Genomic DNA, 22500 nt, shown 5'->3' on the forward strand with positions numbered 1-22500 from the left:
TATCACTATCTTACAAAATACATGTGTGCTTTCCGTTAAAGATCCATAATGACTTGCTTGTATTCATCCTATAGTTGTCAGCATTTCTATGGCCAAATAGCTTAAGCTACTTGACGCTCTTGACACACACACACACACACACACACACACACACATATAAAAACACATACAAACCCACCACAAGCACACAAACGCCTGTGCTCCTCCAGCTCCTCCTCTCCCAGCTCTCTCTCTCTCTCTCTTACTCTCTTTCTCTCTCTCTCCCTCTCTCTCTCTTTCTTCTCTCTCTCTCTCTAACTGCTCCAATCAATAAACCAGGGAGCATGCAAAGGGCTTTTCTAGCTGACAGCAGCAGCAGCAGCAACCCTACTCCCCAGCTGCTGAGGGAGAAGTGGAAGAGAGAGGGAGGGAGAGAAGGATGGAAGGATAGAGAGAGAGATGAGAGACATGGAGAAAAGAGAGAGAGAGAGAGAGAGAGAGGGGGATGGAGGAAATGAGTAGGGGATTGAAGGTAGAAAGTGGACAAAGAGAGGGGTGAAACAGAGAGAGAAAGAGAGAGAGAGAGAGAGAGAGAGAAGAGAGAGAGATAGAGAGAGAGAGGAGAGAGAAAGAAAAATGAGGGGGAATCTATACACAGACAGTCTTTATTGACTCCACTCTGTGCAAGGCTCCTGGAGGAGCTGTTTATCAGCCAAGACAAGCACAACAATGGAACCCAGTGTGTCCGTACACTCTCACACACACAAACTCTCTCACACACTCACACACACACATAAACATAAACACAGACACACACACACACACCTTCACGCACATATATATAAACAGAAACACAGAAACACACACTTAAACAGACACACTCTTAAACAGAAACACACTACTGAAGTGCACTCCTTTTCTTTCTGTATACCCCCCCCCCACCCTCATCACCCAAAGACACAAACATGCATACATAAGCATACTCTCACAATTGCACAAGGTGAGTCATCCTCTCCCTCTCTCCTCTTTCCTATCTCTCTCTGTTACACACACACACACACACACACACACACACACACACACACACACACTGTCCTGCACCAGGGGAGAGGAAGGGGACCTGGAGCCATTAGTTGGTTAACCCCTGGCCTGCTCTGCAATGGGCTCTGTTGTGTCTGCTACATGGCTGTGACTAATTGTGTCCGTTGTGTGAACACTCCGCTGCCCCGCACAACCGCTTGCCCACTCCACAGAAAAGACTCTTTGTCTGCTTCTCCCTCGCTTTTTATCTCTTTATCTCTCTCTCTCTCTCTCTCTCTCTCTCTCTCTCTCTCTCTCTCTTTCTGTTTCTCTCTCTCTCTCTCTCTCTCTCTCTGTTTCTCTCTCTCTCTCTCTCTCTCTCTCTCTCTCTCTCTCTGCTGGTTTGTCTATCTCTCCCTAGCTCACTGTCTACACAGTTCCATAGACACCCACAAAACCTCAGGCACAGAGACGCAGACACGTACTGTACACACAGATGCACACATACACATACACACAGACCACCACAGGCATAGCTGCACGTACGCACGCACCCGTGTGCACACACACTCTCTCACACACACACACACACACACACACACACACACACACACACACACACACACACACACACACATAACCTTAGGCATTAAATAGACACACACTCATGCAGGCATTGGCACTGGCACTCACACAGAGGCGCATAATTACACACACACACACACACACACACACACACACACACACACACACTCAGTCATTTTCTCTGGCTTTCAGCTTCCCCTTGTCCACATAATGACTACACTCATGCCTTCCCTGTTAAATTAAAGTTCACCATGTCTGTTTCACCCCATTTCTCTCTCCATACTTGCCTGCCTCTCTCTCTCTCTCCCCCTCTCTTTTTTTGTCTCTCTCTCTCTCTTCCTCTCTGTCTCTTCATTTTCAGGTCTAACAGGAAGGCACTTATTAGTTTATGACATCCCTCCATTTGTGGGGCACGTCCTCTCAGGTCTGGAATACACAACAGGAGAGAGATTTGTGTGTGTGTGTGTGTGTGGGGAAGCCACGTCCTCTCAGGTCTGGAACACACAACAGGAGGAGAGAGGGGGGAAGCTTTTACCAGCCCCTGTCGCCTGAATAATGGAGGCACATGACACGTCCTCTTACGGCCAGCATTCCCGCTGAAGCCTGTTCTGTGTCTTGGCCGGCCGCTTCGCTGAGCCATCACGTACAATTCTGTATTTGTGTCTCCGTAGCCGGTAGCTTTAGTTTTAATGTCACCTCTAAGAGGAGCCAAAGCCTCTCACTGTCTGTTTAGTGTGTTTCGTTTAACGCTCTGTGCATCTGCAATGCCACTTAAGAAGACAGTGTGTGTGTGTGTGTGTGTGTGTGTGTGTGTCTTGCCGCATGCTTCATGTTCAGTGAGGTCTCGTTATGTCAGAGGGGTTATATGACAACAGAGAACAGAGGGGAAAGGAAAGACATGTCCCAGGCAGGTGGAGAGAGGAAGTGACATATCCCAGGCAGGTGGGGAGAGGAAGTGACATGTCCCAGGCAGGTGGGGAGAGGAAGTGAGGAAGAGTAGAGGAAGAGTAGGGGATGGAGGGATATAGAAAAGAAAGGAGGAGAAGTAGAGGAGGGAGGGCGGAGGCATGATGCTTGCCTGCTGAGGCTGAGGGCCTTGGGGTGGAGCCTAGAAGATGTAATCCTCTTTAAAAAGGTCACTGACTCAACCCTATCTATGTCAAGCAAGGATAACAGTAGCATTATTAACTCCTGCTGACTGAGGCTGTGTGTGTATGTGTATATGTGTGTTCATGCATATGTGTATTTATATGTATGCGTAATGTGTGTGTGTGTGTGTGTGTGTGTGTGTGTATGTGTGTGTGTGTGTGGTGTGGTGTGTGTGTGTGTGTGTGTGTGTGTGTGTGTGTGTGTGTGTGTGTGTGTGTTGTGTGAGAGTGACCAGGAGGGAGATAGCGTGACCGATAGTGTCTCCTCTCTGGTCGTGTGCAGTGTCTCTGTTGTTGTCACTTTTCAAGGGGCTTTCATGTTGCCCTCTGAGGTTCGGCCGGCATTGATCGGGCTATGCTGAAGGTTCGTCTTAGTGCCGCCTGGCTGACCATCGCAAACCTCATGTGTCACGACAACAACACGGGTATTTCTGGTTCCTTAGTGTTGTGTAATGGAACAAAGCATCAGAAGTACTGTTCTGTATACTTATGTATGTGTACAGAAGCTCTTTCTGTAAACAGTAGTCACCATGTCTGTGAGAAGGCTTTGCAAAAGTGTGCTCATGTGTGATTGTGTGTGTATGTGTGTGTATATGTATATTTGGGTATGTGTGTGTGTGTGTGTGTGTGTGTGTGTGTGTGTGTGTGTGTACTGTATATGTGTATGTGAATGTGTGTGTGTGTGTGTGTGTGTGTGTGTACATGCGTGTGTGTGTGATTGTTTGTGTGAGTATTGATCTGACTGTGGGCCTCCGTGTGTACACATGTGTGTTGAGTGCCCTGCTGCACCTGTCACTGAAGTGTTGACTTTGCAGCCCCTCCTTTGACCTTGTCACCACGCTAACCCGTTTGTCCTGTCTATTAGTTTCCCTCAGAGGCGTTGTCAGAGAACATTCACACACACATACACCCACACACACACACACACACACACACACACACACACAATCTATCAGGGAGGGTGAAAGGTGTTCTGGGAAGTGTTTTTGTGTGTATGTGTCTCAGGGTTACGGTCAGTGTGTGACAAGGGACCCAGAGCTATTTCACGAGGTCTTTCCTGTCTCTCCACATACAGACACGGTGATGTAGCTTCTCTGGAAGTAAAAAGAGAAAAGCCCCCTCTGAGAAAACAAACACAATCCTAGAGTTTCAACATCCCCCTGTGTTTTCACAAGGCCGAGTGTACTCCCCCCACAACTTGGTTGGGACACACTAGGGCTCTGAATGGGAACAGAATGTATGGAGACAGAGCAAAGAGATGAGGTTTTATGTGTTTGTGTTGTGTGGTTGTCACGTTCTGACGGCACTGGTTTTTCACCGTTCCCATTCTTAGACTCGGTTCTATTATGCATCAGCTCAGGCAGGCTCTACTCTCTCTCTCTCTCTCTCTCTCTCTCTCTCTCTCCATCTCTCCTTCCTCCCCCTCCTCTTCTTCCTTCTCTCTTTCTGAAACTCTCCCCCTCTCTCCTTCTCTCCTCTCCTCTTCCGATGGTGAAATTACACTGCTTTTAAAATTGAGTAATTGCTACTGTCTGGCGAAGGCGTCCGCTGACTGTTTTGAAAGGAGCCTTTCATGTCTGCCCGGTCTTAAAAAGGGGGGGGGGGGAGGATTCTGTAGTTAGCTAGCCATTTGTTATTCCTCGCCTTGCATCAGCCCCCTCCCCACACACACACACTCCTCCCCCCCCACACACACACACACCTCCTCTCCCTCTCCTCCTCCTCCTCCCCCCCTCTCTTAGCACTCTCCTCCCTCCTCGCTACCTCTCCGCTGCTCCCTTTGCTCTCGTTTGATCCTGCGGAACGATGCGTGATCGCTGAGGCAGAGAGAGAGAAAAAAAAGAGACAAACCCCAGTGTGTCTGCATTTCTCTGCCTCTTTCTGTGTGTGTGTGTGTGACTGTGTGTGTGTGTGTGTGGGGGGGGTGTTTGTATTTGTATTTTGAGTGTCTGTTTCTCTCTCTCTCTCTCTCCCTCTGCCTCTGTATGTGTCTTTTTTTCAAATGCCAACAACACAAAGCGAGATGAGCTGCAAGCATGAAGATTCCCTTTTTCCGAATGCCACACATTCACGCAAGACATTTTTCATTGCCTCACTGCCAGTGAGAAAGAGAGAGAGAGAGAGAGAGGTAGAGAGAGAGAGAGAGAGAGAGAGAGAGAGAGTAGAGATGTAGTAGCTTACTTCCTTCTTCTCCCTCCCAGGCCCAAGCTTTTGCAGCCTCAGAGCCCTGACCCCTGGGCCTCCACCTCCACCATATCAAAGCTCTCAAGTTTGTAACACTAATACCTTCATTGCTAGCAGATGTGATGAGTTTTGAGATACCCTGATTGGGTCCTGGAGGAGGAAGAAATTTGCTCACGGTTATCAGGAGCCACAACTCTCACCGAGGGGGATATAATCTGTTTTGATAAGTAACAAACATCGGGAGCTGACATGTTTTTTGATCAGTTGGTAATGCGTCTGTGTGTAGTACTCAATGCTGCCAGCAGAGGGTGTACCTGGGTTGGGAGATGGAGAGAAAGCCAAAGAAAAACAGACCTTGAAGCATGCCATAGGCCATGTTCATTATGTTTTTTTAAATTATTGTTTCACCAAGCTACTGGGCTTCTGTTTGTGACTTGATGGTCCACTTGCATGTGTGGATACTTAGGGGACACTCTGTAATTTATGACGTTAAAAAGTCAATCTATCTGCCATACTTTGATCCCTTTTTCCCTGTAGGAACTGTAGCATGCCATAATCAGTGGATGTGATTCAACTTGTGACAGTTGGCAGAGAGAGAGAGAGAGAGAGAGAGAGAGAGAGAGAGAGAGAGAGAGAGAGAGCTCTTAATTTGCTCCCCGTAACCAACAGGCCAATCTGTGGCGTTTTATCTCCCGGGGGCCTGGGGAAGCATGTGATTATCCTGTCCAATAATTGTACACTTCAGCGGCTTAATTATGTTAGTGCTGCCCTGATGTGATCCAGCTTCCATCAATGTGTCATCTGTTGCTGAAACCTGGAGGGGTGACTCGGTGAACAACCAGCTTTCTGTTCCGATCCGTAGAGGTTACAGCCTGAGCATCATAGATCTGGTGTCCAGATAACCTGCCAGTGTGTATGTGTGTGTGTGAGCGTGTGTATTCCACTCAACTACTGGTAGCCTCAAGTTATCCATTAGCCAGCCACACTGAAAGACCTTGTTGTTATTGCTTTGCATAATACATCAATTACCCTTCTGCCCTGGTTAATAGTTATTTGGAGTGAGATAAGCATCAGGCCTCTCGCTGACACAGTAACCACCATCTACTGCTGGTTGCAAGCCTGATTATCTCTGCCTCATTTGGGAAGGAAGTTACTGTTACACTGGCATCCACACACAATAGTCACAGGTGGATGTCTGTTGCATTACCCCTTTTAAAGAGCTGAAAAAAAAAAGGTGTAACTAGTGAGCAAGAGACAAAGTAGTGGTTCCACAATAATAATAATAATTTAAAAAAAAGCTTCAATGATTTTCATTTTAATTGGGGTGAAGTGAGGAGCTTGTTGTGCAGCGTGCCTTTTTAAGTTCTTCTCTGTAATGTAGGGCTGCAGCATTGGACCTCACTCAGGGAGGGAAGTGATGAAACCGGGCTCTGTGCGCAGCAGACTTGTTTACAGTGAGCCATCATCACTTTCTGTCAGCAGTGACCTTCACAGAGCCACCTGACTGGATCTTTGACTGGGCCAATTGTTATCGTTCCATCATAGTAGAAAAGTAAAAAAAATCTCTCTTGTGCTACATAAATATAGTGCACCCTAACCCACCCACATCCACAGCTTATCGTAAACAAATGATATCCAGACATCACAGGTGCAGCTCCTGTTGTTGGTCCAGACCAAAGGTCTCCCCTCTTCTCGCAGCCCATGAGAGATGTTGTCCTTAACCTTTGACCTTTCCACCCTGACCTCTGCCCCACTCCTGCCCCTCTCAGGTCCGCTGTCCCTCGCTAAAGGGCGGGGCCAAACTCGGCAGCCACTGGCGGTCAGTGAGCCGGTCAGTTCGTGCCACCTGCAGCACCACGCGGACAGGAAGTGTGCAAATCGATCGCACTTACCCGTTTCCTGTAGCGGCTCCCTCCTACCAGCCTTTATATAGCTTGCACCAAGGCGTTCATAATCAGCTCTGAGTGTGTGTGTGTGTGTTATGTGGTTTGGGTAATAAACTAGAAAGGGAGTATAGGGGGGTTGTGTGAGAGTAAGCAAATGATGGGGAAGAGGGGAATGAGTCACAGCCTCCCCCACATCCAACCTCTTTTTGAATCGCTATTTAATCAGGAGCTATGAATGCACATTAAGGGACTGAAAAATCAGCCTTTGACTCTCAATATGGAGTTAATTATTACAATTCCCTTCCAGAGAATTGTCTTTTTTTATGCCTCTCCTATAATCGTCATCAATGAACGCGTCCTGATTATAAATAGCATGACTTTGTGTATGAGTGAGAAGATGCTATATGAGGGTGTTAAAGGTTATTTCCTTGCATTGCACTGGCAGCTGCCGGGGCAACGCTTGCAGCCAGAAAGCACATCCTGTGTCTTACTCATCACTCTCTCTGGGGGTAAAGCCTGTCTGCTGCAGTCAAACAGCTACTCATTATGTGACGTGTGTGTGTGTGTGTGTGTGTGTGTGTGTGTGTGTGTGTGCGTGCGTGCGTGTGTTTACAGTATGTGTAGCAATGACTGTCCTGGTTTCGGATGTGATAATCTCCCTGGGGTTGTCGGAGTTCAGCCAGGCCGGTCTCGTCTGCTTGTTTCTCAGCTGCTGCTGCTGCTGCTGCTTCTGCCACTGGGCCTTGGAGGCGCTGAACCTGAACCAGTGACTTGGCCCCCGGGTCCCGAGCTTGAGCCTTGGGAGAGCATGGCCCACTGATCTGTGCTCGTGGCGAGGACAAGACTTTGCGGCCAGGCACGGCAGGTTTGCAGCACCGAGGTGGAAAAGGAGGACAGTGCAGGAGCCCATGAGGCAAGTGAAGGGTCTGAGAGAGAGAGAGACACACACAGAAAAATGAAGGAGGGAGAGTGGAAGGATGGGGAGGGGCAGAAGGTAGAGGACGAGTAAAGAGTGCAGAAGTTGGATGAACAGGGAGATAGATGAGCAGAGGAGATGGCAAGGAGAGGTGTGTAGGAGGCCAAGATGAAGTGAGATGAGGACAAATGGAAGAGAAAGATAGTGGAGAGGAAGATTGATGTTAAGGCGGAGAGAAGTGTAGAGAGAGAGAGAGAGAGAGAGAGAGAGAGAGAAGAGAGAGAGAGAGAGAGGGGATAAGGAAAAGAATGAGAGAAATATGTACAGGCTCCTTAGAGCAGTGCCTTAGTTGGGGTAGTGGGACGTCAGGCCGTGTCAGTGCGCTCGGCTGGCCAGCCTGCAGCGGCAGTGGCAGAGGAGGATCTCTCTCCGGACCTCCGTCTGAAGTTCCACCGCCAGACACTCACACACTCCGCTCCGACGTCAGGCCAAACGAAAAAGGTTAGCGCTCGTTCCAAACGAAAAAGCTGCGCCCAACTCTGAAGCGGGGTGTCTAAGTGCAGTGTTTCAGACTCACAGAGAGAAGGAAGAACACGTGTGGAGATGTTAACACAGCAGGCATTCCCTCAGGCCACATTCCGAGAATATCAATCTGCTTTGAAGAACTACCAGGTTTAGCGCTCTCTCTCTCCCTCTTCCTCTCTCTCTCTCTCTCTTCCTCTCTCTCTCTCTTCCTCTGTCTCTCTCTCTGGGGCGTGTGTATTGGATTTGTAGAACTACTGTAGTACAGGTCAAGCGGAGCAAAGCAAAACCGTTCAGCTGCCCGCTGTTTGCACAGCCCCTGCACCCTCAGGGATCACGGTCCAGCAGCCAGCAGGCAGGGTCACTGCACCTGAGGTGGCCTGGTTTATTCTCTTGACCGGGACGCTGTCTCTGCCGTGTGATTATGTGGTCATGTCGTGCAGACCTGATGCCAGAGCACAGCTCGGTGGCGCCGCCGCCTCTGCAAGGAGCTGCTGCTGTTCCCAAACCACCCACCTTCTCAAAATGGAGTCCGAGCTGACCTGTCATCAACAGTCTGCAGCTTCATTTATCACATAGCAGGGTGGCGCGTACAGCCTCCTCAGACACACACACATACATTCACACAAATACAATATACACACACACGTACACAGACGCATACACACACACACACACACACACACACACACACACGTGATCGTCCACTGCTTTTTTTCCATTTTGCGGCCTATGATCAATGGAGAGTAATACCTCCCTACTGTACGTTCACACCCATCCCTCTAGCCCACCAGCTTCACAGACATGATTCTGATCAAATCTCTTTTGTGTGCCCGTCCCGAAGGGAACGTCCCCATCACCCAAAACCCAATTTGAGAGCTGTGTGGGAGGGATGGGCTTATTATGTGTGGGGAAGGGTAGTGTGGACCTCCTAGTGGGGGAGGTGAGGGTCTTCTGATAAGATTTCGAAAGAGGTTTGACACCAGTGAGGCTGGTGGTTTGCCATATTACGGCACCTATTGTTAGTCATTGAAAGGAATGATACAAAAGCTACACCCATTTTGTACAAATAGAAATGTGTGATGGAGGAGCAGGTGGTGCCCCAGTGGTGGTCATGATTGCGGGGAGTGCATGTAGACTCCAGCACTTGTACACATCGTTCCAAGTTGTCATTACAATCCATGTATAGGCTTGACCCTTGAATTGTGGTCACTTGTTCGCATTGATTCCCCCATCACTTCCTTGCCTGTGTTTCCTCCCCCTGTATTGACCGTTGGGTTTATCTCCTGTCTATGGTGTGTCAGCAGCATTTATGAGTACGGAGGCTCTGGTTAATGGGCCTTTTATGCATGCAGAGGTGCCCGTCAGTCTCCTGGGTTTAATTAAAAACGCTAGCGTGCTGCAGAGCAAATGGAACGCAGCCGTATCGACACAGATGAGATGAAAGACCGTGATCAAAGACCCCGTCTGCCGATGCCACAGGTTATGTAGGCGAAGGGAGGAGTGCAAAGTACGGAAACAGAGGTGCATTGTGGGGATGTGACCCCGGCACTACCACCACCACACTCATGTCAGGGCAGGGCAGGGCAGTGGCAGTGCAGGGGCAGGGCATGGGTGCATCCGCAGGCAGTCGCTCGCCCCACAGCAGGGTGGACCACCAAGCTAATTGCATCCCAGTGTGGATCCAGTGGGAGTGATTAGCTCTGTCACTGCGTACTCCTGTCTCCCTCCTGGCTGCCCTTGGGCTGCAGATGGTGATGGAGACGTCCTGGTCTGCATGTTGTCACTATTCCTGGTCCTCTCGTCTGTCCCACAAAGGCAGGTAGGCAGACAGGCTTGGGCTCATTATTGTGAGAGTAGACATCTGATTATATTCGTCTTTAAGAACGAAACTAGCTGGCTCAGCTGCCTCAAGGTTTATGCTTTAGAGGCAAAGAACTAACTACCTGAAAGTTCATCCATAAGTGAGCACTCTAGAGAGTACCTGTGAAGGTTAATGCAGGCAAACAGCTACGAGTAATTTGTTGTCTTTGCAACGCTTTGTCCTTCCAGATGTAAACAAGAAAGACTACATACCTTATTTAAACATCAAAAATGTGCTTTACATCACATTTGACCCCCACACCATATGCATCAATTTTATAAAAATAACAGTAGGTTATAATAGTTAATTATATAATTCATATTAGCGCTCTCAGATCTGTGAAGGTATAATGAATTCTTGGCATCTCACCTTGTGGTGTGATAAACATTTGCTATATCATGTCTGCTATCTTTTCCTCCTTAGGCCATCTGTTCTTACTGTGAGTTAGTAATGAGCTTTTGGGACACATATGTTCAGTGTTTTGGTCAGTCTGGTAGAAATGTACAGTATATGTACTGGACAAATTATAGGAGCTGTATAAAATTCTGCAGGATTTTAGTTGTCTTGAACGCAGCCACTTGGTGCTCCTCCATTGACTTGCATTGTATATATTACAGCGCCACATGTAGCACAACGTGGTACTGTAGAGCGCTGCGCCGACGCTAGCTGGATATCTGGAAAACACATAGCATAGGCGGTTTGGCATCACGTCAATTTATTTATTTTTTTCCACATTCTGTTGCTATTGCTAGGTAATTTAAGCTCCAAAAAAAAAAAAAAACTCCACACAGCATCTTTAAAACAAACAAACCCAGTTCCTCTTACCTCTCTAGCACTTGTATCTGCCCTTTGTGTGAATTCTCAAATGTGCTATCCTCAACCCCAGTACTTTGCTATTTAAGCATAGAACCTCATTACTCACAGTCACTGGCTGACTGTTCTGTTCTGGTGCATCTGGGGAGATAACATTTAAACAAACGTTTATAAAAATGTGCTGAAATGGGTGAATACTGTATTCTTCAACTGCTCACTTCTTATCGCCTCCTCTGAGATTGTCAGGCAGGAACTAAGGCCTAAATGAGCTGCTCAAACAGCAGTTGCACAGTGAGCTTGACCTGACCCTCTGATCTTGAATGCTAAGTTTCTCTGTGTGCGTGTGGGCGGCAGGATTTCTCCAGACTCGAGCACTGGTTTTCACCTGGAGTTATTTTTTACGAGAGTGAGAGTGCTTGGGTGAGGAACTCAGAGGTGATGTGATTCTTCTTAAACTCCTGCAGGCTCATGCACCTATATGTGCTTCACATACACTATAGTACAGGAACAAGTCCTATAGACTTCTGGTTCTGCCAGACTTTCTTTAGTGTGTTAGACTGTGCATTGCTTCCAGTTGATAAAATAGACTGAAAGCTGTCCTCGTGGTAGTTGAAAAATGGCTAAAGATCTGCTGCTCTCAAAATATATTTAAAATGTCATTAAAATATGTTAGGGCTATTGAGGACAGTTCATAGCAGCTTAACCTTACGGATAGGGCAAACACATGACTTGATGAATATACTCTGTAATCTGTATCAAAGTTTGTGTGTGTGTGTGTGTGTGTGTGGGCCTGTGTCAGAGGGAGTGCCATAGACTTAAAAATGTATTTTGATTTTGACTTCTAAGAGATGACTGTGATGCCAAGCATGGCGAACACTGAGGAAATCACAGTGGGCTGGAGCCGCATTTGGCACATCCTGTCCTATTCTATGTTGTCTTGTCTCCAGCTAAAAATGCCGTCCTCCTCAAGAGAAGCAATTAGGGCCAGTGAGGGTTTATTTTTAGTTACCTTTTTCTATCAAAAACCAAAGATTTTTTTTCCAAAAAAAAGGAGAGAAAGAAGTTTAGTCTTCACGCCAAGCTCTACTGTTTCTCCATCTCTCTCTCTCTCTCTCTTTCTTTTTCTTTGCTTGGGGAGTCATGTTTATTTCATTAGACAAGTTCTTTTTCTCTTTCTCTCCCTCTCTCTCTCTCTCTCTCTCTTTTTCTCTCTTGTCGCTCGGTGCCTGTCTCTCCCTGCCACTCAGTGGCGGCAGCCTTCACGCCTGCTTTTAAGTCCCCTCCCACCTCTCCTGTTCCAGTCCTCTGCCTGTCAGTGGCTCCCTTGTATATCGTCCACCATCTTGCTTTCATGGCCAGCCCACGTCTCTCCCTTCAAAACACCGCACATCCAAACGGCAGCTCCTCGCCACGTCTGTTTCCCCCCTACACCACCACCACCACCACCCTCTCAGACAGAAAACAGGGGGGAGATAGAGGGAATAGAGGGAGGGAGGGAGGGAGAATAGACAGAGAGAGAGAGGGGGGATTAGAGGTAGGGAGGAAGGGGGAATAGAGAGAGAGAGAGAGAGAGAAAGAGAGGGGGGAATAGAGGTAGGGAGGGAGGGGGAATAAAGAGAGAGAGAGAGAGAGAGAGGGGGGAATAGAGGTAGGGAGGGAGGGGAATAGAGAGAGAGAGAGAGAGAGAGAGAGAGAGACCACTGCACATGCACATCCCAAGCAAGCTGTCACCCATCTAGGGCCTGTCACATCAGTCGAGGACGGGCCTTTTATACACCCTGCCGGATCCCCTCTGCTTTGCCTCATACCTGTAATCAGAGCAGGGATGTCTGCTGGAGGAGAGTGGCGCAGATGACAAAATGTTGATGGCACAGTGGAGTCAGTTATTGTCCCATGAGGGACCTTCTGTGGATGAGGATGGTGCGTTGGGATGTTGTCTGCATATGGTAACGCTCACAGAACAGTCAAATGCAAAGACGTTAAAGCGAGATGCAGAAACACTGTGGTTGTGTATTTGCAGAAATACCTTTCCAGGAAACCTCTGTGCTAATATTCTATTCCATCTAGCTAATCAAGTGAACATCAAGGGTGAGAATGTTCATGCTATATCAAAATAATTAAACACTTGCTTCTCTTTTCACAGAGCTCTGTGTTGGATGACGTGTCGGCCAGCAACAAGGAGGTGGAGTCCGATCAGACAAAGTCCGCAGTAGGGGAGGTGGCAGAGCAATGCACCGCCCCAACGTCTGACCCTAGGGACGAACCGGCCTCTTCGCACCCTATCGGCCAGAAGACAGAGCGATCCGACTGCCCGTCCTCAAGTGAGTCCAGTCCCCGTCACGCCGCGTGGGCCTGAATCTGTTTGGTCTCCTCCATCGCTCTCTCTTTGCGTGATCTGTTTCGCTGGCCATCATGGCGGTTTCATCTCATTACACATGAGCAGCAGCGTAGCATCAAACGGGCGCCATAATTGCGTTTCAAGTTTCAAAGACAACATTTTATCTTTCTCACATGGAGGGAAATGAAGCTGCTATAGATTTGTTAGAAGTTTTTGCTGGGAAAATTTCCTCTGGTAGATCTGGTTGGTCCATATAGCTGTATACACAAAAATTGAAATTTCCCCATGAGTGCTTTTGCAGTGAAAATGTACTCTTATGTCAGCTGATATGTCAGCCATTGCTCTTTCCAGTTACTCAGGAGGTTCTGACTTTGCTAAGATCATAGGGTTTGGTTACTTAACACCACATGATGAATTTCTGTTTTACGTTGTGACATGATACTCAGCTCCATGATCCCTATCTGAATGGCAAAATGTAAATGTTATGGAAATTATATGGCTGGAAGTTCCTGCCACGCACGCACACACAGCTGGCCTTTAGGCAGTGATGAATATCACGGGTCGTTGTCCCTTTAGCCCCTAATTTAACCCATCTTTCACTCTTTGACACCACTTAACAATTAACACAAATTAGGCCTCTGCGCCTGAGGATCTGCTTGTCTGTTATATGAGAATGGGTGAACAGTTCGGTGCATGTCTGTAAATGACTGTCCAATGTCCAGTGTACTGTACAGGGCATCGTCTGTTCGAGTGGGGATCCCCAGTTTTAGGTTACGACGCTTTCAGCTTGGAATTCAATACCACTCAAACAGTAAATCACATGTGCTTTCCGATTCGGAGTATCATAACACTTGAGTCTCGGCTCTTTGGACAGTCTACTGTTTCAGTGCAATGCCCTCTCATTCCCATGTTGTCATCAAAAACGTGAAAACAGATCATCGCAGCTGCCGTTTCCTAGCAAACGTTATCGAGATGTGGGCCCATTTTGAATAATCATCATCGCGTTCGGAACGAGCTCACTCACTGCCGCTGCCTTAACTCGCGTCGACACACATCCCTTGGCCCCTGTTTGTCACAGTCGATAAGAGCAGTCTTATCGGGCTGCCAAACATAACCGTCGCACTCACAACGCTGATGAGATCTCCCATACAGCGCCTGACAGCCCCTCAGAGGTTTTAAAATATTCACTATAATAAAAAACACGCAAAAAAAGAACGCATTCCTCTAAAGAGTTGAGCGTCCTGGTGGAATATGATGTGTGGGGAGAATGCGAGAGGATAGCCCATCATTTTGACCAGTCGTTTTGAGTTATAGTTAGCATCCCCTTGGCTATTCATAGAGCTATTCCCACATGCTCCTACTGCAACAGAAAGCGACCAGAGGAGACGGACTGTCAGCTTGTATTTACCGTAGTCGTCATTTACATGCCGGATATAGCATAAAGGTGTTATGGCCGTCTACAGAGAAGCAGAAATGACGGGTCTGTGCAGCTCTCCATTCCAGAAGTTAGCGGGTGTCTGATGCCCTTGCTCGACAGTTAGCCTGTCTACAGGAAACCGCTGTGTGGACATGCTGGCATCTCCACTGTCTGATGGTCCTAACACCGTTTTAAATGTGACATAAACATTTGTCGGGAGTAGGAAGCAGGAAGCAGACAGGCATTAGGCATGTCTGTGTCATATGAATCCCTGAAGCCCCATAAACCTCCTACACAGACATAGGCCAGTGCAGGGGAACAGCAGGACCGTCTAATAACTAGAACTGCTGGAAGTGCTGCTGACAGTCAGTCAAACGGGGGAGATTGGAAGGCAGGAGAGAGAGAGAGAGAGAGAGAGAGAAATAGAGAGAAAGAGATAGAGTGTTGCTGTTTTGCCACAGCCAGTGTGTGTGCCCTTGAGCTGCGGCAGGGTAGCCAGGTTGGGTCGCTGGTACGCATTTATGTGGAAAGTGCTCCTGTCTCCTCTCATCACCACTCAGGCATTCAGCCCCCCAACACACTTCTCCTCTCTCTCTCTCTCTCTCATCTCTCCCTCTCTTCCCTTATCTTCCCCTCTCCCCCATTGTCTTCTTCTATGCAAGTTTTATCTGTCTTTCTCTCCTCATATCTGTCTTCTCTCTCTCTCTCTCTCTCTGCCTCCATTTCTTTTTCTCTCCTGATTTTAGTCTTTCCCATTTTACCCCATTTTGTCTTTTCTCTACCCCCCCTCTCTCTCTCTCTCTCTCTCTCTCTCTCTCTCTCTCTCTCTCCCTCTCTCTCTCTATCCTTCCCTCTCCACATGATGAGCCTGGCTGATGACACCCCTGATGTGCTGCACTTTTTTGCCCAGAGCGCCCTCTCCGCCAAACAGCTCCAACCCTCCAACCGAGCCGCCACCCCCACCGTATAGCAGAGGCAGGGCCCCGGGGCAGCACACTGCGCCTGTTATGCCCCCCCTGGTCTTTGGCCAGCCCCTGGCTGCCCCGCTGCAGGGCTAGTGGACGCTGGAGCTCCTGTCTCAGGGTTGCTTTTTTTCCCCCCTCTCTGTGCCCTCCATCTTACACAACCACTCTCTGGTGCGTCTGCTCTCCTCACCACATGACAAGACAACAGAGGAGACAAGAGAGGAGACATGCCTTATTTAAGCCAGCAGAGCAGAGGGTGTGCCATGCTGCTTTATGTTTAACAGATTATGGTCCACTGCCCGGCAAGGTGTGTGTGTGTGTGTGTGTCTGTGTGTGTGTGTGTATGAGAGTGTATGTGTGTGTGTGTGTGTGTGTGTGTGTGTGTGTGTGTGTGTATGAGGGGATATGTGTGTGCATGTTTACTTGTTTGTTTGTGTGTGTGTGTGGTGTAGTGTGAAATTCAGTGCCTTATCATAGCATAACAGCTTTCTCTTTTTAACTCTCTTTCTCTCTCTCTATGTTTCTCTCTTTCTCTCTCTCTTTCTCTCTCTCTCTGTCGCTCTCTCTGTTCCTGTTGTATTGCAACACTGGCAGCATTGGGTGTTTTGGGGATTGCCCCCCCCCCCCCCCTCTTGTGCAGGGGTTAAACGATGTGGGTGACAGTGCTTCCAGTACACTGACCGTGCTGAACTTTGTTTAAACATGCAGAACCAACAAAGCCCTGCTCCAGGGACAGACACATCCTTGTGTGTTTTGTAACACAGTAAAAGTCCTGTGCAGAAGGGTTCCTATTTCACGCTAGTACTGTATCTCATGTTACAGTGCGTGCAGTATAGCCTACTGGTGTAACCTGCCATATGGTCTGCCCATGCTTGAAAGGCTGTCTGTGAATTATGTGTATGTGCATATGTATGTGCATGTGTATACAGTGTCAGTGTGTATACATATGTGTATGTGTGAACATACATGCATTCACGTGTGAGTGTGTATGTGTATATCTGTTTGTGTGTGTTTCTGTTTCAGTTTGTGTGTGTTACAGTTTCTGTGTGTGTGTGTGTGTGTGTGTGTGTGTGTGTGTGTATGCATTGTGTGTATGCGTGTGTGTGTGTGTGTGTGTGTATCGTTAATGCGTGCACATTGGCATGTGTGTGCTTGTGTGTGCACGTGTGTTTGTGTGAGAGTGTAGCACAGTTGTCAGCATATGTTGAAGGGTGAGGTTCCTGTGTGTGTGTGTGTGTGTGTGTGTGTGTGTGTGTGTCTGTGTTTGTGTGTGTGTGTGGTGTAGTGTGAAATTCAGTGCCTTATCATAGCATAACAGCTTTCTCTTTTTAACTCTCTTTCTCTCTCTCTATGTTTCTCTCTTTCTCTCTCTCTTTCTCTCTCTCTCTGTCGCTCTCTCTGTTCCTGTTGTATTGCAACACTGGCAGCATTGGGTGTTTTGGGATTGCCCCCTCTTGTGCAGGGGTTAAACGATGTGGGTGACAGTGCTTCCAGTACACTGACCGTGCTGAACTTTGTTTAAACATGCAGAACCAACAAAGCCCTGCTCCAGGGACAGACACATCCTTGTGTGTTTTGTAACACAGTAAAAGTCCTGTGCAGAAGGGTTCCTATTTCACGCTAGTACTGTATCTCATGTTACAGTGCGTGCAGTATAGCCTACTGGTGTAACCTGCCATATGGTCTGCCCATGCTTGAAAGGCTGTCTGTGAATTATGTGTATGTGCATATGTATGTGCATGTGTATACAGTGTCAGTGTGTATACATATGTGTATGTGTGAACATACATGCATTCACGTGTGGTGTGTGTGTGTGTGTCTGTGTGTGTGTGTGTGTGTCTGTGTGTGTGTGTGTACGTGTGTGTGTGTGTGTGTGTGTGTGTGTGTGTGTGTGTGCGTGTGTGTGTGTGTGTACGTGTGTGTGTGTGTGTGTGTGTGCGTGTGTGTGTGTGTGTACGTGTGTGTGTGTGTGTGTACGTGTGTGTGTGTGTGTGTATGAGAGTGTATGTGTGTGTGTGTGTATGAGAGTGTATGTGTGTGTGTGTGTCTGTGTGTGTGTGTGTGTGTGTGTGTGTGTGCATGTTTACTTGTTTGTTTGTGTGTGTGAGGGTGTAGTGTGAGATTGGAGGTGCCTTATCATAGCATAACAGCTTTCTCTTTTTAACTCTCTTTCTCTCTCTCTATGTTTCTCTCTTTCTCTCTCTCTTTCTCTCTCTCTCTGTCGCTCTCTCTGTTCCTGTTGTATTTTAACACACTAGCAGCGATAGTGTTTGGGGATTGCCTCTTATTGCAGGGTTAAACACGATGTGGGTGACAGATGCTTCCAGTACACTGACCGTGCTGAACTTTGTTTTAAACATGCAGAACAACAAAGCCTGCTCGGGGACAGACACATCCTTGTGTGTTTTGTAACACAGTAAAAGTCCTGTGCAGAAGGGTTCCCATTTCACGCCAGTACCGTATCTCATGTTACAGTGCGTGCAGCATAATAACTCCTACCGGGTGTAACCTGCCATATGGTCTCGCCCATGCTTGAAATGCTGTCTGTGAATTATGTGTATGTGCATATGTATGTGCATGTGTATACAGTGTCAGTGTGTATACATATGTGTATGTGTGAACATACATGCATTCACGTGTGAGTGTGTATGTGTATATCTGTTTGTGTGTGTTTCTGTTTCAGTTTGTGTGTGTTACAGTTTCTGTGTGTGTGTGTGTGTGTGTGTGTGTGTGTGCGTGTGTGTGTGTGTGCGTGTGTGTGTGTGTGTGTGTGTACGTGTACGTGCACATTGGCATGTGTGTGCTTGTGTGCACGTGTGTTTGTGTGAGAGTGTAGCACAGTTGTCAGCATATGTTGAAGGGTGAGTGTTCCTGTGTCTGTGTGTGTGTGTGTGTGTGTGTGTGTGTGTGTCTGTGTTTGTGTGTGTGTATGAGTGCCCACTCAAGGGGCTTAATGACAGCCCTGTCAGAAGTGCTACTCTTAAGGGCTAATGCACTGTCACTTCAGTGCTGGGAGTCTGTTTGATGGCTCCAACTCAGGCAGCACTGAGGCAATGGGCCAGGCTGGCTGTGTCTGAGGCAGAGGCTGTGTCTGAGGCCGGGGCTGTATCTAAGGCTGTATCTGAGGCTGAGGAGTGGCAGAGGATGTGCACTGACAGCCCGAGGCGTGCCGGCACGCTGCGCGACATCACCGCGACCCATTTGCCTAAAGGGAGTTCTGCTTAAATACTCTTCAGTGCTTTTATCACTGCGGACAGAACGAGTTCAGAGAGTTCGAGTGTTTTTTTTGCTGAAAATGAATTGTGTTCTTCAGAGGTCCTCTAGAGAGGGCAGGGACGTGTGCAGGCTCACACGCTGACCAAATGCTGTTACAACACAAAATCAGAAACAATATCGGTATGTTCACGCTGTCCACTCCTTTGAAGTGAGTGTTGTAAAAGACATATTGTGTGTGCCAGGTACGTAGAGCACCAGGCTGTTTTAAGCTGGTTTGTTACCCCCTCACCTCCCAGAGTTTGAAAGCACTTACTTCCCCATCTTTTACCCATCTGTCCATTTGATGATGGTTCATGCCATGAACAGCCGCTCTCTCTCCCTTCCTAACCACCCGCCGCACCAGATGGGCATGGCTGATAGGCCGTAAGTGGTCGTCCAGTGGCGTTTGCGGGGGTCTTTGGCCTGTGCAGACCCAGGGGCTATCCCTCAGCACTGAGAGCTGTGGGTTTTGCTTTCACACGGCTGTGTGCAAACAGAAAGCAAAAGGCAAGCAGGCAGGCAGGCAGGCAGGCGGTCGCAGCCGCGGTTTAACAGACAGCACATTACATCTGCTGTTTGAGCTGCGGTGTGCAACGAGAGAGGTGGAGGGGGCGGCAGAGGGGGGCAGGGGGTGTCTAAAGGAGCTTGAAAGAGGAAGAGAAAGAGAGAGGGAAGAGAGAGGGAGAGGAGAGTCTGAAGGAAGTCCGTCGCTACTGTCTGCTGTCACACTGAGTGGACACAGGACTTTGGGACGGGTTGGGAGGCCAGGGAGACGTCCAGCTGGGCTCTAGACTGGCAGAGCCACATGAAGAGGAGAAAAAGGCTGCTGCCATTCCTTCCCGTCTCAAAGAGGAACCGTCCGAAAGAAAGGAGCTCACAATGACGGAAAAATAAGCCCAGCCAAGATAGAGCGCAGGTTTCCCACAGTCACCCACAACACAGGAAGTCACCAGCCGAGCCGGGGGGGTGGGGGTGGGGTGAGTATGTCTGAAATCTGACTGACCACAGCCAGCCCTGCCAACCCACTGGGGCACACAAAGCCTCCGCCTCTGTAGTCTCCAGAACAACTTCACACACTGCTCAATAAAGAGAGAGAGAGAGAGATAGAGAGAGAGAGAAAGAAAGATAGGCATCTCGGCTAGCTTTTGGAACACACACACTCATACTCAAACACACACACACACACAAACATACACATACACCCTGGGTTTCCCACCAGTCAACTGTAGACTCTCAGAGCCTCTACAACAGTGTACTGTAGTCACTACAGCAGAGGTGGGTCAGACAGGAGCAGGCTCAGTGACCAGCAGACTGGCCTGGAGGGGACGAGGAACCATAAAGGGATGAACAACCAGAGAAGGGAGGAGGCCAGGACCAGACTGCTCTGCGGTAAGAGAGAGAGAGAGAGAGAGAGCTATTCCTGACACACTTTACATGGGGTAAAGTGTGTATATTTGAATCCGGTTGCCAGGCACCTTCAGATGTGTACTACGCGTGCTAGGTGTTTCTGAGAAGTGTGTTTTGATGAAGGGGTGGCGGAAATTTGTAGTGAAGTACAGTATGTCTGTGTTGCCTTTTGACTCTGCGGGGGGAATCAGAGGCGAGACCACTGCTGATGGCGTGTGACCGCGTTCCCTAAGCCTGTCAAGCATGTGTGTGCTGATTGTCAAGTACCTCATCTAACACAAACTCAACATCCCCCACCTCCCCAAAAACACTCTGATTATAGCCTCTGGTTGAGCTGTGGTTAGAAGTGGGGGCGTCGGGGATGGGAGGATCAGGGGGTCGGCGCCTTGTAAGACGCTGTGTTGCCAAAGAGTCATCTTTATAGACCTGGGTGAAATAGCGGGGCTCGGAGCTGGAGGGGGATTAAATGCGGCAGCGTTTGGCAACCGTCTGAGGAGGGAGTGTTTTCTCAGGCGTCTGGGCCGGTGCCTGGACCTCTGTCTGCACTGAGCCGACGGTTCAAACACCATTGTCGGCACCGACTGGCTGTGTGTGTGTTTTGTGAGTGTGTGTATGTGTGTGTGTGTGTGTGTTTGGGGGATGTTGTGTTGTGGTATAGTGGATTTCTGGATTCCTGAAGGTCATTAGCGAAGGGGTTTTAACGATCGGTGTGAGCAGAGCGCCTCTTTAGAGCCATGCTAAACAATAGGAGCCAGTTCTGTGGATTGGCATAGCGCACCGCCATTGTCTGGGAGAGGGGGTGGGTGGGGAGGTTGTGGGGAGAGCACCGATAATAAAGCTTGTTAAACTGGGTGCTGTTTTCTTGCCCTCTCATTTAGAGCTCATCCAGACACACTTTGAGAACTACACACACCAAGAGGGATGCAGGCATGCTTACACACACACACACACACACACACACACACACACACAGAGAAACACTGTCATTTATGCAAGTGGAGAGCTTATTGAGTCGGAGTCGTTGTTCAGAGGTGGAGTGCACCGTGGATAGCTATGTTACTACAATAATAATACATCCTATAGAATGTTTATACGGTTGTATCCATTAGTGCACCGTGGATAGCTATGTTACTACACACACACACACATCCTGTAGAATGTTTAGCACGGTTGTAGTCCGTAGTGCACCGTGGATAGCTATGTTACTAAACACACACACACATCCTGTAGAATGTTTAGCACGGTTGTAGTCCGTAGTGCACCGTGGATAGCTATGTTACTAAACACACACATACATCCTGTGGAATGTTTAGCACGGTTGTAGTCTGTAGTGCACTGTAAATAGCTATGTTACTAAACACACACACACATCCTGTAGAATGTTTAGCACAGTTGTAGTCTGTGTATGCGTTCAGCTGTGCAGATTCATGACATGTTGGTGTAGCATGTAGAGATATTACTGTAATGGCTGTTTACTACTCTGGTGACGGGCTGTTTCTTTCTCCTGGGACCTGCTGGGTAAAACAACTTGTGGCCTCTCCCTCACTATCGGAGAGAGAAAGAGAGAGAGTGGGAGGAAGGAAGGAAATGGAGAGAGGACATAAAGGATGTATTTCTCCCTCCTCCATCACCCCCCTCTCTCTCCCTCTCTCTCTCTCTCCCTCTCTCAGCAGCAGAGGTGACAGGAGGGTTGGCCAGCTGCAAGTGACAGTGACAGGCTAGCGGCTGCTTCACAGAAAGAGAGCAGATGGCAGTTTTGTGTGTGTGTGTGTGTGTGTGTGTGTGTGTGTGTGTGTGTGTGTGTGTGTGCTTGCATATGCTGTGCACTGTTGTGTGTGTCTTTTCTTCTGTTGCTCTGTATATGTGTGTGTGTATATCTGTTTCTTTTTTGTGTGTGTGTGTGTGTGTGTGTGTGTGTGTGTGTTTGTGTGTGTGTGTGTGTGTGTGTGTGTGTGTGTGTGTTTGTGTGTGTGTGTGTGTGTGTGTGTGTGTGTGTGTGTGTGTGTGTGTGTGTGTGTTTGTGTGTGTGTGTGTGTTTGTGTGTCTGTGTGTGTGTGTGTGTGTGTTTGTGTGTGTGTGTGTGTTTATGTGTCTGTGTGTGCGTGTGTGTGTATGGGTGGGTGCACACACGATTAGAATGCCGCCAGAGACCTGAGCATTCTCTGAGTCTCTTGGCAGTGCCAGGCTTGGCAGCGTGCCAT

The 22500-nt window shown here is 48.3% G+C and overlaps 1 protein-coding gene across 1 annotated transcript in view; it reads left to right on the forward strand.

Moving 5' to 3' along the window:
* Positions 1-22500, forward strand: part of gse1b (Gse1 coiled-coil protein b) — a 269512-nt gene that overhangs the window by 68946 nt on the left and 178066 nt on the right. The window contains 1 exon segment of the mRNA XM_048262708.1: positions 13061-13238. Coding sequence (XP_048118665.1) covers positions 13061-13238 — 178 coding nt within the window.

The sequence above is a fragment of the Alosa alosa genome, chromosome 14 (genome assembly GCF_017589495.1).
Source record: "Alosa alosa isolate M-15738 ecotype Scorff River chromosome 14, AALO_Geno_1.1, whole genome shotgun sequence".
NCBI classification, from domain to species: domain Eukaryota; kingdom Metazoa; phylum Chordata; class Actinopteri; order Clupeiformes; family Clupeidae; genus Alosa; species Alosa alosa.